The sequence below is a fragment of the Macaca nemestrina genome, chromosome 17 (assembly GCF_043159975.1).
Source record: "Macaca nemestrina isolate mMacNem1 chromosome 17, mMacNem.hap1, whole genome shotgun sequence".
In the NCBI taxonomy this organism is placed as follows: Eukaryota; Metazoa; Chordata; class Mammalia; order Primates; family Cercopithecidae; genus Macaca; species Macaca nemestrina.
Genome location: NC_092141.1, coordinates 84,496,029 through 84,512,098, shown reverse-complemented (window position 1 = coordinate 84,512,098; position 16,070 = coordinate 84,496,029). Strand labels below are relative to the sequence as shown.

Sequence of the window (16,070 nt, the reverse complement as noted above, 5' to 3'; positions counted from 1 at the left end):
AACTCCTTAGATGGCTCCTGCAGGCTCTTGCCGGAGATGCGCAGATCTCCCACAGTGTGGGCAGGGGCTCACGGGCCACCCGGCCCCAGGCAGCACTTCGTCTTCCGAAGGGAGGGTCCTAGGGCCGGGAAGTCCTGGCAGGAGAGGACATCCTTCCCCAAGCAAGGTTGAAAGGGGGCACGATGGCATTCCTAGAAAGTCTCCTTAATGCCAACAGAGCAGCACAGGCCTGTGCTCTCTGCCCTGCTGCCTAACAGGGTGAGGAGGGTGTACCCAGCAAGCACCCCCCAGCTGGAGCACAATGCAGAGCAAGTTTAATCCTGCACTCCCTGACACCCTCACCCCAGGAAAGACTCCCAGGCAACCAGCTCTCACTCCCGGCCCTCCCAAGGAGCAGGGGAAGCATCAAGGGCCACTGGAATGCAAGGTCAGTTTAGGAGAGGCCACACCCTCCACTGCGGCCCTCAACTCCTGAAAAAGGTCCTCGCTGAAAAACTTCTGACCCCCAGAGACTGTTTTTCTTTTTTTGAGTTAGGGTCTCACTCTGTCACCCAGGCTGGAATGCAGTGGTGCCATCACAGTTCACTGCAGCCTCAAACTCTTGGGCTCAAGTGATCCTCCTGCGATCCCATGTAACTGAGACGACAGGTGCATACCGTGATGCCCAGCTAATTTTTTTTTTTTTTTTGAGACGGAGTCTCGCTCTGTCGCTCAGGCTGGAGTGCAGTGGTGCTATCTCAGCTCACTGCCAGCTCCGCCTCCCGGCTTCACACCATTCTCCTGCTTCAGCCTCCCAAGCACCTGGGACTACAGGCACCCACCACCATGCCCGGCTAATTTTTCGTATTTTTAGTAGAGACAAGAGTTTCACTGTGCTAGCCAGGATGATCTTGATCTCCTGAACTTGTGATCTGCCTGTCTCGGCCTCCCAAAGTGCTGGGATTAAAGGCGTGAGACACCACACCCAGCCGATGCCCAGCTAATTTTTAAAAAAAATTTTTGTAGAGATGTGATCTCACTGTTGCCCAGGCTGGTCTTGAACTCCTGGGCTCAAGCAATCCTCCCTCCTCCACCTCCCAAAGCACTGGGATTACAGGCATGAGCCAAAATGTCCAGCCAGAGACTTTAAAATATCAGAAATTCATGAGCTGTCAGCTGATTTCCAGAGAAGACAAATTCCCTAAACCCATCAGGCACTTCCAAAAGGTCCAAGTGCCCACCCCAAGGCCTGGGAGTGACCAACACCTCTTATGCTTCATGGAAGCTGAGTCCACCCTCATTGGGTGCCTGCTGTGTGGCAGGCCACGTGCGCTGGCGACCTTTCTCATCTTCTCATGTGTGAAAACAAAGCTCAGCATGGGTCAGTGACCACACTAAGGTCACACAGCAAGAACTCGGCAAGGAACGAGTCAAAACTACACCTGATGCCTAGAAAGATACTAAAAATCTTTTCTTTAAATTATTATTATTATTGTTATTATTATTATTTTTTTTTTTTGAGATGGAGTCTTGCTCTGTCGCCAGGCTGGAGTGCAGAGGTGAGAACTTGGCTCACTGCAACTTCCACCTCCTGGGTTCCAGAGATTCTCCTGCCTCAGCCTCCCGAGTAGCTAGGATTACAGGCACGCACCACCACGCCCAGCTAATTTTTGTATTTTTAGTAGAGACAGGGTTTCACCATGTTGGCCAGGATGGTCTCGATCTCCTGACCTCATGATCCGTCCGCATTGGCCTCCAAAAGTGCTGGGATTACAGGCGTGAGCATCTGTGCCCAGCCTAATTATTTTTTTATTTTTTATTTTTAAAGAGATGAAGGATAGAAGGATGAAGGATGAAGATAAAGGACTGTCAGGGGCCGGGTGCAGTGGCTCATGCTGTAATCCCAGCACTTTGGGAGGCCGAGGCAGGCATATCACCTGAAGTTAGGAGTTCAAGACCAGCGTGGCCAACATGGTGAAACTCTGTCTCTACAAAAAATACAAAAATACAAAAATTAGCCAGGCGTGGTGGCGCCTGCCTGCAATTCCAGCTAATCGGGAGGCTGAGGCAGGAGAACTGCTTGAACCTGGGAGGCTGAGGTTGCCGTGAGCTGAGATCATGCCACTGCACTCCAGCCTGGGTGACAGAGGAGACTTCGTCTCAAAAGAGAAAAAAAAAAGAAAAAGACTGTCAGGCAGGAGGGATAATTTTTTGCTTTTTTTTTTTTTGAGATGGAATTTCACTCTCGTTGCACAGGCTGGAGTACAATGACACAATCTTGGCTCACTGCAACCTCCGCCTCACAGGTTCAAATGATTCTCCTGCCTCAGCCTCACGGGTAGCTGGGATTACAGGTACCTGCCACAACGCCCAGCCAATTTTTTGTCTTTTCAGTAGAGATGAGGTTTCACCATGTTGGCCGGGCTGGTCTCAAACTCAACCTCAGGTGATCCACCTGCCTCAGCCTCCCAAAGTGCTGGGATTACAGGCTTGAGCCACCACATCTAGCCTCTTTTTTTTTTTTTTTTGAAACGAAGTCTTACTCTATTGCCCAGGCTGAAGTGTAATGGTGCGATCTCGGCTCACTGCAACTTCTGCCTCCTGGGTTCAAGTAATCACTGCCTCAGCCTCCTGAGTAGCTGGGATTACAGGCGTGTACCATCATGCCCAGCTAATTTTGCATTTTTAAGTAGAGATGAGTTTCACCATGTGGGCAAGGCTAGTCTCGAACTCCTGACCTCATGATCCACCCGCCTTGGCCTTCCAAAGTGTTAAGTGTTGGGATTACATGTTAGGCCATGATGCCCGGCCTAATTTTTTGCTCTCTAATTTTACAATTTCTACATTTCCTTTTTCCCACTATGGGCTCCTATTGCTTTTTTTATTTTTTAAATGAACAGCGATCACCTGGGATTATGGGACATTTTTTGTTTGTTTGTTTGTTTGTTTTGAGACGGAGTTTCACTCTTATTGCTCAGGCTGGAGTGCAATGGCACGATCTTGGCTCATCACAATCTCCACCTTCCAGGTTCAAGCAATTCTCCTGCCTCAGCTTTCCGAGTAGCTGGGATTACAGGCATGCGCCACCGCGGCCAGCTAATTTTGTATATTTAATAGAGACGGGGTTTCTCCATCTTGGTCAGGCTGGTCTCAAACTCCTGACTTCAGGCGATCGGCCCGCCTCGGTCTTCCAAAGTTCTGGGATTACAGGTGTAAGCCACCACGCCTGGCCTTTTTTTCTTTTAATGTTGTGTTATATTAAAAAGTTATTTATACTAACAGGTCTGGCATGGCAGTTCACACCTGTAATCCCAACACTTTGGGAGGCAGGAGGATCACTTGAGCCCAGGGGTTTGAGACCAACCTGGGCAACATGGCAAAACCCCCTTTCTAAAAAAAATACAAAATTAGTTGTGCATGGTGCTGTACGCTTGTAGTCCCAGCTACTCAGAATGCTGAGGTGGGAGAATCACTTGAGCCTGGGAAGTCGAGGCTGCAGTGAGCCTCCATCTCCCAGTGATTGCACCACTGCACTCTAGCTTGGGTGCAGAGCAAGACCCCGTCTCAAAAAAAGAAAAAAAAAGTTACTAACAGCTGGGCACAGTGGCTCAGCTGTAACCCCAACGCTTTGGTGGGAGGGTCACTTGAGTCCAGGAGTTTGAGACCAGCCTGGGTAACATATGGTGAGATCCCATCTCTACAAATTAAAAAATACACTATTAAAGAAAAAAAGAATTTGGTCAACTTAGTTTAAAAAAAAAGAAAAAAAAGAGAAAAAAAGTTAGTTTTTCTCTTTTATTTTTACGAATGTAGTGTCATTTTAATGTAATTAAAAGCATATTAATCTGACACCAAAGGGGAAACTCCATTGCCTCAAGGAAGAATGGGGATGCCAAATGACCCTGGACCCCGGAAACCCTGTCCAGGGGTCCCCACAAAGATGGGCCCAGTCTAACTTCAGAGGAAAGGAGTGAACTCTGATTAGAAGCCCAAGAGCTGAGTTTGAGTTCTGTCTGCCACAGCTAGCACTGTGGGAAGATCGCCTAAGAAAACTAAACCCCAAATCCCAGTTCATAAAATAAAGTTGAGCCATCTCTCCCACAATTCTCCTCGTGCCTCTGCTCACACAGACCCAGACAGTTTTCCTCAAATGCCACTTTATTTTATTTTTTTTGAGACAGGGTCTCACTCTGTCCCTAGGCTGGGGTGTGGTGGCGCTATAATGACTCACTGCAACCTCTACCTCCTAGGCTCACGCAATCCTCCCACCTCAGGCTCCTGAGTAGCTGGGACCACAGGTGCACGCCACCATGCCTGGCTAATTTTTGTTATTATTTGTAGAGACGAGGTCTCACTATGCTGCCCACGCTGGTCTCAAACTCTTGGGCTCAGGAGATCCTCCTGCCTTGGCTTCCCAAAGTGCTGGGATTACAGCGGTGAGCCAATGCACCCAGCCTCAAATGCCACTTCTGACCTTAGCTTCCCCGGGGCTGGGCCACAGCTCTTCTGTGGCAGCTCTGCTCTTCCTACCAGGGTTTCCTTGTCACCTTGACACACCCATTCCCTCCCTGCCCGCTCCCTGCTCAGAATCCTCTCTGTAGCCCCTTCAAGAGAACTCAAGGTTCTCTTGAACTACAAACTCCTGCAGGGGGTCCCCGGAGCCCAGGTTAGGGCTGCCGGCAGTCTGCAGTCGCATACGGATACCCAGGGGAAGGGGCGCCCTACTCACTCAAAGCTCACCTGTACAGGTGAGAGCCTCAAAGCGCCACTTTACAGCTCCCCTGGTTACGGTCAGTTCTCCCCAAGCCAAGGCCCAGTGTGTCCACCAATCGTCCAGCTGGAGCAAACTCAGGCACACTTTCTTTGGCAAGACAGAATTTTCCACTTCTCGCCAAATCCCACAGCGCGAACCCCACCCGTCAGCATGGAAGGCAGACTGGGTCCCCGCACCGTCATGTGAAGGTGTCCAAAGCCGCCCCGGCTGGAGAAAGGCCGGAGACCGAAGTCCCTCCCGCGGGCTTCCTGCGTCCGGGGATTAGGAGGCACAAAGGGCCGGCAGGGACACAGCCCAGATGGCAGGGGCAGGGGCTAAGCCGCCGGGGCACCGCGCTCCGGCCGCCGCCCGTGGGGAGGGGGTCACCGCAAACGCGCGTCGCCGACCCCGCTGGCCTGGCGCCTACACGTGGGTCCGGGGACTCCGTCTCTGCCCGCGGTGCCCCCCGCACCCAGCCGACCCGGGCACCTGTTCTCCTGCTAAGCCAACATTATTGTGCAAACCCAAGCCCAAGTTTCAGTCATCGCGCGGATTAGGCAGAGAAGTTCCCCGCGGAACTTTCTACAGGTGTCTCTCTCCCAGGCCACGACAGCGACGGGGACAGGGGCGAGGCGCTCGGACCTGGGCGCAGCCCTCCCGCCCTGGCCCGACAGCCCAGGGGGTCTTGGGCCTCCCCGCCCCGGGTGGGAGTCCCGAGGGGGCGGACCCGGCGGGGCCAATCCGGCGCGCACCTCACCTGGAACCCCGGGCCGGCCCCCGCCCGAGGCCTCGGCGTCCCTCGGCGCCTGCCGCCGGCCCCGCTGGCTCTGCCGCGCCTGCCCACGGGCTGCTGGGCGACCGTCTCCTTCCTGCTCACCTCCGGCGCGGCGAGCCTGGGGCGGAGCCGCGCTATTTACATAAAGGGAGAGCCTGCCTGGGCCCAGCGCCCCGCCCCCGGCCCGCCCCCCAGCTCGGCGCCGCTGGGGCGGGGGCACTCTCGGGGGTGGGGGCTGCGTTCCGGCCAATCCGCGGCCCCGGGGAGCGCCGGGCGGGGCCTCGAGAACTGGCTCGGGGCTCCGCCAGCCCGCCCCGGCCTCACCTGCGAGCACCTGAACGCAGAACGGCGCGCCGCGCCCAGTGTCCCGCCGCTTCCCGCAAGCGGAAATAGTTCCCGGAACGCCCGCGGTCCCGGGCCACCTCCCAGACTCCAGGGGAGTCGTCCCTCCAACTCCCCGGAGCTGCCGAGGGAGGGGCGGATCCGGGCCAGCTCCTCTGCCAGAGCCCAGCCCAGACAGGGTGACCGGGCGACGCAGGGCCGGGTTTCTAGCCCCACAAGAGGGGTGGTGTGGGGACCGGGGCCTCGCAGCTAGACGCCTTTCCTCCGGGCGGGGCGGAGGGGAAGCCCACCTCCTCCGTGTCGGCCGGAGGGTCTGCAACAACGGGTGGAATTTTTAGCAAAAGCGAGGGAGGAGGTTGGAGCGACGAGAAGCGGGAGCGGAAAGGGCGCGGAGGCTGGGGCTGCAGCGCGCTCCACCGCCCAGCTGCAGGTGGCGCCTCTCGCCACCCGCACCCCGCTGCGCCCAGGGAGGGCCGACGGCGCGCCATCCTCCCTCCTCCCTTCAGGAAACCCTGCAACGCCCCATCCCCTCCGACGCAGGCCCGGGAAAGGCTCAAAAGGTTCGAGGTCGCGTTCCTGCCCTCCCGCGGGCTTCTCTCACTCTTAGATCCTGCACCAGAAGAAGCGGATGTCCTTGAGTGGGCAAAGCAGGGGTGAGGGGCTGGGGGCAGTTCCACTGACAACGGGACGGGGGCGAGAGGGGTTTACCCAGTACATACAGAAACAGCAGAAAAGAAATCTATTTTTAATGGCTTTGGCTTTATGGCACGAAGCAGGCACCCTCTCTTTAAAGGCACAGAGTCCTCTCTTCTGCCCCACCTCCTGGGTCCTTAAAATCGAGTCCTGAGTTCCAGAGGGGTCACTGCAAGGCAGCAGGGAAGGGGAGAGGGTCACAGTTTTACTCTGGGAGTATCAGACACTCAGGGCCAAGGCCCATACTGGCCCCTGAAGCTACAGGTTAGAGTCGGTACAGGAGGCAGCCGAGATGGTCCCTGAGAACAGACAGTCCCGGTCCCCTGGAGCGAGCTCTATCCCCTGCAGAGCTGTGAGGTCAGTGCTCTACATCCTGGGGCAACGTGAAGTCCCTGAAGCTGTAGAAGGAGATGTCACCATGATCCACCAGAGCAAAGACCAGAGGGACATCCCCACTCTGGTAAGACAACCGCTTGAGGCTGCAGAGGTCTGGGACAGGCTCATCAAATCTGCAGGGACAAAAGGTTAGGGTGAGACCCGGCCATAGCCCACTCCTAAGCTCCATGGCTCCCAGATAAAGAGATTCTACGGAAGGAGTTGGGGTGCAAGAATTCTGGCCCATGAGCTCATCTGTCTGCAAAACACAGGGCTCTAATGAAGAGGGCCCCAGAGCCCTGGTTGGGGAGATGCTAAGAAGAGCAAGGTGCTCACCACTCTTAGCCTGTAAATTCCCACAATCTACATCCCTTCTGCTGGGTGAGTCTTAGACTAAAATGGCATTGGAGAGAGACTACCCTAAAATGCTAGCAACAAGGAGCTCAGAGTAGGGCAGCACAAACTGGCTGTGTGGCCTTGTGTAGGTCACTTAGCCTCTCTGGACCTCAGGTTCCTCTCAGAGATTGGCACACTGGCCAGGGGAGTACAGGAGTCCCACTTGGTTCACAGGAGAACTGGCAGCAGCTGGGGGGGGGGGCAATGCTAGCTCACTGCGTACCCAGTAATACACATCCGGGCATAGGGTTTGCCAGGGTTATTCTTTCGGAATGTGGCCACAGCGTCAGCCTGGTAAACATCAAAGCTGATTTCCAAGCCCCCAGACTTCTCCAGCAGCCTGACAATACAATGAGAAACGTTATGACATGAACTTTTCTCCCCAACCTTTCTTTTCCATCCCACCCTTTCCCTCCATCAGTGCCAGGAAGCAGCCTCACAGAGGTGCCACTTGAGGGTTGGGGACTCTGAACCCTTGGGCTAACCCACTGGTTGTTCTCCCTCTTCCCCAGACCCACATGAACAGTAGGTGTTGCTCAGAGCTAGGTGTAGGGGTAGGGATCCCTGGAACAGTTTTCAGGAGCCAAATCCTAACCACCAATTCCTGGCGGCCAAGGTCCTGCAGAGATGGCACTGCTTGGAAACTTACTGGGCACCTCCATCAGCAAGGTGTGTTGTCTGCAGCACAGAAATATGCTGAAGGACCACAGCTACAAGGACAGAGAAAACAAGGTCCTGGGAGGGGAGTCACATTTCTCAGTCTGCCATCTAGGATGGCCAGATTTAGCAACTTTTTTTTTCCTTTTTTTTTTAAACAAGAGTCTCTCTCTGTCACCCAGGCTGGAGTATAGTGGCATGATCTTGGCTCACTGCGACCTCCGCCTCCCAGGTTCAAGCAGTTCTCCTGCCTCAGCCTCCTGAGTAGCTGGGATTACACGTTTGCACCACCACACCTGGCTAATTTTTGTATTTTTAGTAGAGACGGGGTTTCACCATGTTGGCCAGGTTGGTTTCGAACTCCTGACCTCAGGTGATCTGCCCACCTTGGCTTCCCAAAGTGCTGGGATTACAGGCATGAGCCGTGTCCAGCCTAGCAACATTTTTGTGTGTGTGTGTTTTTTTTTTAGTATAAGCATATCCCATGCAATTTTTGGAACATACTGATAGTGAAAAATTAGATTTATACTGAAAGTCAAATTGAACTGATCTGGCAACCCTATCTAGTTACCTACAATCTACCGCATTCCCATGAAGGCTTTAAGTAATTTGGGATCTGGTAACACACTGAGCTTATTCTTTCCCCATTGGTTCCCTGTGCTTAGAGCAGACAGCAAGCCTTTCTTTCACTTGGCCAAGAAGGCACCTCCTTTTTCCATCTAACAGGTTGCGATCACAGCTAGTTGGTGGCAAAGTCATCCACATGCATGTTGTTTATGATTTTAAGGATATGGCTATAGTTTTTACCCCTCCTTACCTCTCCTGACTCACCATCTCTAATCATTCCCACACAGGCCCTGCTGCAGCCGCGGGAGAACTGACCGTCCTTGTGGGTCCGCTCCCTCCTCCCACATCTTTCTTAAGCCTCAATCCATCCCGGTTCATCCATGCCCTTTCCAAAGTCCTGTGATTCCTCAGCTGCCAGTGGCCCTCGAGAATGTGGCAGGCTGAGGGGGTACCTGGGGAGCTGGCCTGGCCGGGACTCAGCAGAGGGGTGACGGATTGGCCCCACAGGTGAGGGGCCCGGCTCTGGCTCCTCTGCAGGTGCCGCCGCTGCAGCAGCTCCTTGTACTCCCGCCAGCTGGAACAGCTCTGCACCTCGGGATCAGCGTTGACATCTTCCCGGAACCGCGCGGCCTCCACGTGGTGCTCCCGTTCCCGCCTCGAGAGCTTCTCCTTGCGCTGGTTCAGCTTCTGGCACCAGGACTCAGCATCTGTCTCCCGTCCAGCCACGTTGGCCGGGAGCAGTTCTGGGGCTGGGGCGCGCAGGAGGGTGTGGCGGCTGTCTGAAGCCATGTTGGGGAAGGAGATCTGCTCGAAGTTCCAGCGCCGCTTACCGGCCCCCGTGACTCCGTTCTCGGCTCTGCCACTCTCCCAGCTGCACCCCACCCCCTCCCTGGCCGGGCCAGGGCTGGGCCCCAGGGACCCCAGAAGCTTAAAGGGGCCCCCTGGGCCCTTTATGGGGCTTGACTCCTGGGGTTTCTCCTCTGGGCATTGGCTGGGCTGGCTGCAGGGAGGTGGGCTGGAGGCTGCCAGACTCTTGGGTTGCAGGGAGTTGTCCAGGGCCTTGGCCTTCTTATTAATGGACCTGGGGGATGTGGGGGAAAAGCAGCACATCTGCCCCTGGTTGCTAAGGTGCACACGTCCCATGGGAGCTGAAAGCAGGTCCCCTAGTGTCTCCCTGAGCCTGCGTGGGAGCTGCCCAAGCCTAGTTCTTAGAAAGCCTGTGCATTTTCCAAGGTCCCAGACATTAGCACTCCCTGGGGGGCAACCCTGATGTGGGCGTTACCGAGGGCTGGAGCTGCTCCTCTTTCTCTTGCCATCTCCATCCTCCAAGTGCTGCACGCTGGCATCCAGGTTAAGCTGCCTCTCATACGGGGACAGGACAGAGCTGCAGGGTGAGAACAGTGGGTGGGCCACTGACCCACCTCCTCAGCCTGGGGATCTGGTGGGATGTGTAAGGAAATGGGCCAAGGGGACAGTCAGTGGGTCAGGATGGGAGCCACACTCAAGGGCTAAGGCCCTAAGCAGACCTTCATGAGGAGTACAGGCCCAGCCATGTGCCTCTGCCTAGGCAATGGCCCAGAGGAGCTAGCAAACTTGGAAAATATAGAAAAATAAAAACTTTGGATAACTGTTGTTAACATTTTTCTTTTATGTACACACTGAATAATCTCTCGCTGTATATTTTTTCCTAACCAAAATGGCATTATACTAGCATACTGCTTTGTGATTTTTTTCACTCAATAATATATTGTTGACACAGCCCCCTGACACTGCAGCATTCTTCCCGGCTGTGAATTTTTTTCTTTTTTTTTTTTTTGAGACAGAGTCTCATTTCGTCGCTAGGCTGGAGTGCAGCAGCGGGATCTTGGCTCACTGCAACCTCCACCTCCGGGTTCAAGCGATTCTTCTGCCTCAGCCTCCCAAGTAGCTGGGACTACGTGCCACCATGCCCAGCTAATTTTTGTATTTTTAGTAGAGACGAGGTTTCACCATGTTAGCCAGGATGGTCTTGATCTCTTGACCTCGTGATCTGCCCACCTGGGCCTCCTAAAGTGCTGGGTGTGAGCCACTGCACCTGGCCTCCCTGCTGTGAATTAAGTAAGGCTCTAAGGCTATGCTATTCAGTACAGGAGCCACTAGCGACAGGTGGCTATTTAAGTTTGTTTTTAAGTTTTTTTTTTCTGAGATAGAATTTTGCTTTTGCGCCCAGGCTGGAGTGCACTGGCAAGATCTGAGCTCACTGCAACCTCTGCTGCCAGGGTTCAAGCAATTATTGTGTCTCGGCCTCCTGAATAGCTGGGACTATAAGCGCCTGCCACCACACCCAGCTGATTTTTTTTCTTTTTTTTTTTTTTTTTGTATGTTAGTAGAGACAGGGTTTCAACATGCTGTCCAGGCTGGTGTCGAACTCCTGAGCTCAGGTGATCTGCCCACTTCAGCCTCCCAAAATGCTGGGATTACAGGTGTGAGCCACCACACCCAGCCTATTTAAGTTAGATTTAAATACATTTAAATTAAATGAAATTAAACATTCAGTCCCACAGTTGCTCTAGCCCCATGTATTAGACATCACAGACACAGAACATTTTGTTTTTTTTTTTTGAGACAGTCTCGCTCTGTCACCCAGGCTGGAGTGCAGTGGCGCAATCTCGGCTCACTGCAACCTCCTCCTCCTGGGTTCAAGCAGTTCTCTGCCTCCGGAGTAGCTGGGATTACAGGTACCCACCACCACGCTCAGCTAATTTTTGTTTTTTTAGTTGAGATGGGTTTTCACTATCTTGGCCAGGCGAGTCTTGAACTCCTGACCTCATGATCCACCCGCCTCGGCCTCCCAAAGTGCTGGGATTACAGGCGTGAGCCACTGTGCCCAGCCAACACAGAACATTTCCATCACTACAGAAAGTTCTATTGGACAGAGCTGCTCTAAGGGATAACCTGTCATTTGTGTGAGCCTGTCTCCTGTTCAACTTTTCTTTGCAAGTACACTGATTTTGCACAGTGAGGGTGTTCTGTGTGACTCCTCACTAAATCCAAGCTCTGTGAGGGCAGTGATTTTGCTCTTCTGTTCTCAGCGATGTGTACAGAGCCTGGCCCCCAGCAAATAATAAGTATTGTTGATCATTCTCACAGGTGAACCACTACACACATCCACGATTCTTTCCTTAGGATAGGTTCCACTTTCAGAAAAGAGAAGATGTAGAGCTGGGCATGGTGGCTCATGCCTGTAATCCCAGCACTTTGGGAGGCTGAGGCAGGAGGATCACTTGAGGTAAGGAGTTTGAGACCAGCCTGGGCAACACGGTGAAACCCCATCTGAACTAAAAATTTTAAAAAAAATTTAGCCAGGCATGGTGGCGCACGCCTGTAATCCCAGCTACTTGGCAGGAAAATTGCTTGAACCCAGGAGGCAGAGGCTGCAGTGAGCCGAGATCACGCCACTGCACTACAGCCTGGGCGACAGAGTGAGACTCTGTCTCAAAAAAAAAAAAAAAAGAAAAGAAAAGATGTGCCTGCTTTAGAGCTTTTATGACATACTGTAACTGCAAAAGCTATACCTGTTTCCATTCCAAGTCTGAAGATCTCTGCCTCTTACCAATGCTGGATTACTAAGGTGTTGAAGGAAAAAACATTTAACCTGGCATAAAAAATGTGAAACCCTACTAATGGTGAATTCCTCACCCAGTCCTTCATTTAAGCATACACTCTACATATCTGCCTGCGTACCTACTAAGTGCCAGGCACTGTTCCAATCCTGTCTCTCAGTACTCACACACACTCAGCTGCAGGCGCAAGTCATCTGAAGAGGGGGCTCGATTTCATAACCCAGAATAAAACGAAATGACCTGGATTCCTCCCAACCTGCCTCTCTCAGAACACTTCCAGCAGAGGCCCCAGTCTGTGCCCCAGGAGCTGCACTCCAGCCAAGGGTTCCAGGTAAGGAGAGGCCATTTTCTACCCAGGACTAGTCAGCCAGGTCCCAGGACTAGAATATGTGGAAAGGAAACAGCAAGGGGATTTACCTTGGTTGGAATCGTCGAACCACATAACCCAACCTCTTCAGGTGGCTGAAGACCTCAAAAGAAAAAAAAAAGGAAAGCTCAGATGGCCACTCTTGAAAACACCAAATGGTTTCTCCAGACATAGGTCATCCCCACAGCCCTCTCTGCCCCTCCTGTACACCCCCAGATTCTAAACCGTGTGACTAAGGTTGGACCATGCTCCATTATGAACACCGTCCCCAAATATCTCAGGCTCTGAATTCCTGTCCTCCCACTTACCTTACTCAGCACAAATGACATTTAGCCAAATCCCAAAAAACTGACAGCCATGAAACCAGAAAACCACCATGCCCTGAAATACTTGAGTATTTTGACACACAGCTCACGAGAGTGAAGCTGCCGACCACCATGTGAATAAAACAATGGCAGAAGGTGGTGGGCATCTCTCCAGCCCCATACCTCCACCGATGCAGGTGGGAAGTTTCCGGTAAGGAGCCACATGTTCAACCTTGTGTCCCTGCGTTCATATCAGAGGGACATAGACAAGAAGTCCCCCATCCTGCTTCTCTCAGCAGGCTTCAGCACAGCTAACCACTTCCTCCTTGAAAGACCTTCTTTTGGCTTCTGTGATGCGACTTTGGTTTTTCTCCTACATCACCCCACACTCCTCAGTCTGTTTCTGCTTCTTATCTGCCCCCTAACCTACTCAGAGAGCCCCAGGGCTCAGACCCAGCCCTCTACTCTGATGACACTCCCACAGAGCCCAGCAGTTTAAATACCATCCGTGTGCTCATGGTACCCATATTTACATCTAGTCTTGACCTCTCCCCACACTCCAGACTTGGGAGTCCAATTGTCTGTCTGCTTGACACTCACTTGCATGTCCAAGAAGCTCCTCAAAATTAACTTATCGGAAACAGAGTTCTCTTGACTGGTTTCTTCCTCCCAAATCTGCTCCTCTTCATTCTTCCCACCCTTCATCCACTGGCGCATACCCAAATCATGGGCGGTAATCCTGGGTTCTTCTCTCTCCTTAATCCTGACATCCAATCCATTGGCAAAGTCCTATCCATTCTTTCTTCAAAATATTTCTGAGATTCGTCTATTTTTCACTCACTGCAACCCTACCCACCCCCAACCTGGGACATGCCCCTAGCTTCTCTCACCTGAATGAACAGCCCAGTCTCTTTGAATTCTCCTCTCCCACCTTATCTTCTCCAGCCCTGGGTTCTATGCGAAGCCAACAGGCCTCCACCACAATGTAAGCCTCGTGACAGCACAGCCCTCGTCTGCCCTGCAGCCCCAGCATGTGACACTGTGCCTGGCATCTTACGGGTGCTTGTCAATACTCATTGATTCAGTGGATGGGTGGCTCCCGGGGGCAGGGTGGTGGCAGATACCTGGTACTGCAAGAAGGTCACAGTGTCGTCCGTCAGCAGCAGCTGGTAAGCTTCCTGGATAGACAGTGGCAGGTCTTGGTGGAAGAGGTGGATGGAGCCCTGGAAGTGGGGCCAACAGCTCAGCTTATGAGCCCTCACTGCAGTGCCTCAGAGAGATGGGGCAACTTCCCAGCTCTGATACCTCCCCCTCCCCGTCTCAGCAGCGCCTCAAGAATGTGACCAACCAGGAAAGTGGGGCAGCATCACTAATTTGGACTGGAATCCCTGCTCCCTGTAACGTACTACCTCTTGCTCTAGAAGTTCGGTTATCAGTTCTCGAAAGACCGGGTTGTGTGTGCTTTTTCTCCGATAAAACGTGTCCTCCCCGTTCTTTGGTCCCAACTCCTTCCCCACCTCCCGGGTCCCACTCACACACTCCAGCAGATACAAGGCCTCTTCCGGGTGAAGCCGCTGCCGACCCTGCTCTGAAAAGCCCATGGTCTGCCAGAACTTGCCCTGTGTGGGGCCCAGAGCAAGCGTCACAAGGGAGGGAGGAGGGCAGGGAGGGCGGTCCCCTGTCCCCGAGCCCGCCGCTCACCGCAGGAGACTTCAGCTCCACGAAGCCCTCTTCCGGCCTCCACTCGGCAGCCACCAAGCTGCCCCTGGCGAGGAGTGGGAAGGGATCTGCGTCAGTCCACTCGCGAGGCCCCGCGGCCCGCCTTGCCCCCGGTTCCCTCACCCCCGGGCCCGCCCCTCTCACAGGCGCTCCACGCGCTGCTCGGCCAGCAGCTGCCAGAGCTCTTCCCGGCATCGGCGCAGCCGCTCGGCCTGAGCCGCGGAGCCGTCGGGCAGAAAGTCCTTGGGGCCATGCGAGCGCTGGGGCAGCTTCTGCGACCGCGAGCGGGCGGCGAAGAGCTCCCGGGCGCTGGGGGAGAAGGGGACGCGGGGTCAGTGCCGCGCATCGGGGGTCGCCAGGCCCGGTTTCCCTACCCGCGCTGGCCCCGCGCCTCCCACACCCCCTCCGGCCAGGCCGCGCCGCACCTGAGCACGCGCCCGGCGGGAACCTCAACGGCCGCGGGGTCGGGCTCGGACTCCATCCCGCCGCCGCCTGCCTCTACGCGCGGCGCCACGCCCCGCCCCGCCCGCCGCCGGAGCTCCGCGCTGTCCTAGCGCCCGCCGATCTGCCCTGCCGCGGCAGCCCCGCCCCCTGCACCGCCCCAGTCCGCTCTGCGCCCTCCTGACTGTCCCGGGTCCTAGCGCCCTCCCGGAGGCGCTCGCCCCGACGCCGGGTCTGGGAGCTCAGCTCGCAGGTTGCTGGAGATGCAGGAGCCCCCTCTTTTGCCCCCAGCTCTCCTCGGGGCTTCTCTCCAGTAAAGCCTGAGCAGCCGGCGGCTGGAGTGCAGTGCGAATGGTCACACATGTGACCGCCCCTCCGCCGCCCCGCGCTGCTTAGTTCCCACCGCCCGGGCTGGGCAAGGAGGGAGAAGGGGTGTGCAGATTCCGACTTTGCAGGCCGAAGGCTACCCGGGAACTGTCAGGAGTGGTCCGGGGAGGTTCGCCGTTCCTTCGGTCTCTTCCGTCCGGTCCCTACGGCGGGGCTCCGAAGCTGGGTTTCGAGGGCCGGGGGCGAGAGGCGCTGTCCGGCCCACGACGGTGCTGAAGCGCCACCTCCGCCCGGCACGAGCGCCTCCTCGAGGCTGGGGTCCCCGCGCCGCCCCTGCGGGCCGCTCTGGTGCCGTCCGCTAGGTGGTGCCATTGACCGGCCAGCGGCTACGGGTGGGCGACGCCGGCCGCGGGCGGGGTGTACTGCAAGTGGGGTCCCGCGTCTTGGTTGCCAACCCCCTTCACCTTACGTCTTCTCTCCCACCAGTCAGGCCCAGGGTGTCTCGCCCTTGGGTCTAAGTCCAGGGCCCCAGGTCACCTCTGCCCCCCGCGCCCCCCGCGCCCCCCGCGCCCCCCGCGCCCCCAGCGCCCCCCGCGCCCCCCGCGCCCCCCGCGCCCCCCGCGCCCGCGTTTCACCTGGGCGCATGCGCTGATTCGGTCAGCGCCCCGGGTCCGGGCGGGCGCGAGTTGGGGCGGGATCTGGCGCGGATGGGGGCGGAGCCGCCGGCGCTGACTGACAGCCTGACTGCGCGGCCGGGACGATCCCTCCGTTC

The 16,070-nt window shown here is 55.4% G+C and overlaps 2 protein-coding genes across 10 annotated transcripts in view; both read right to left on the bottom strand.

The window, feature by feature from the left end:
* The window catches only part of LOC105469165 (LLGL scribble cell polarity complex component 2), a 52,349-nt gene extending 46,712 nt beyond the window's left edge, over positions 1-5,637 (bottom strand). For all 4 annotated transcript variants that reach the window (XM_011719839.3, XM_011719841.3, XM_011719842.3 and 1 more), the window contains exon 1: positions 5,490-5,637. The gene's annotated coding sequence lies outside the window, so the exon portion shown is untranslated. The remainder of the gene's footprint in view (positions 1-5,489) is intronic.
* Positions 5,638-6,578: 941 nt separating this feature from the next.
* On the bottom strand, positions 6,579-15,848 carry LOC105469164 (tRNA splicing endonuclease subunit 54). Of its 6 annotated transcripts, XM_011719834.3 has the most exons (11): positions 14,956-15,842; positions 14,675-14,839; positions 14,513-14,576; positions 14,347-14,430; positions 13,936-14,034; positions 12,557-12,609; positions 9,820-9,921; positions 8,990-9,618; positions 7,963-8,023; positions 7,537-7,653; positions 6,579-7,051 (listed from the first exon to the last, which is right to left on the bottom strand). In XM_011719834.3, the coding sequence occupies exons 1-11, from the start codon at positions 15,009-15,011 to the stop codon at positions 6,901-6,903; spliced, it is 1,581 nt and encodes a 526-aa protein (XP_011718136.2). In that variant the 5' UTR covers positions 15,012-15,842; the 3' UTR covers positions 6,579-6,900. The 6 variants fall into 6 exon arrangements, with proteins under 6 accessions (XP_011718136.2, XP_011718138.2, XP_070939679.1 ...); XM_011719836.3 differs by lacking the exon at positions 7,963-8,023; XM_071083578.1 differs by lacking the exons at positions 6,579-7,051; positions 7,963-8,023 and having other exon boundaries at positions 8,788-9,618; positions 14,956-15,848.
* Between the last annotated feature and the right edge of the window lie 222 nt (positions 15,849-16,070).

Coding starts and splice junctions, on each gene's coding strand:
- LOC105469164 (XM_011719834.3), bottom strand. CDS start 15,011: ATGGAGTCCGAGCCCGACCCCGCGGCCGTTGAGGTTCCCGCCGGGCGC. Junction 14,840..14,955: donor CCCGCCGGGCGCGTGCTCAG/GTGCGGCGCGGC, acceptor CTTCTCCCCCAG/CGCCCGGGAGCTCTTCGCCG. Junction 12,610..13,935: donor TGACCTTCTTGCAGTACCAG/GTATCTGCCACC, acceptor TTTTCTTTTGAG/GTCTTCAGCCACCTGAAGAG.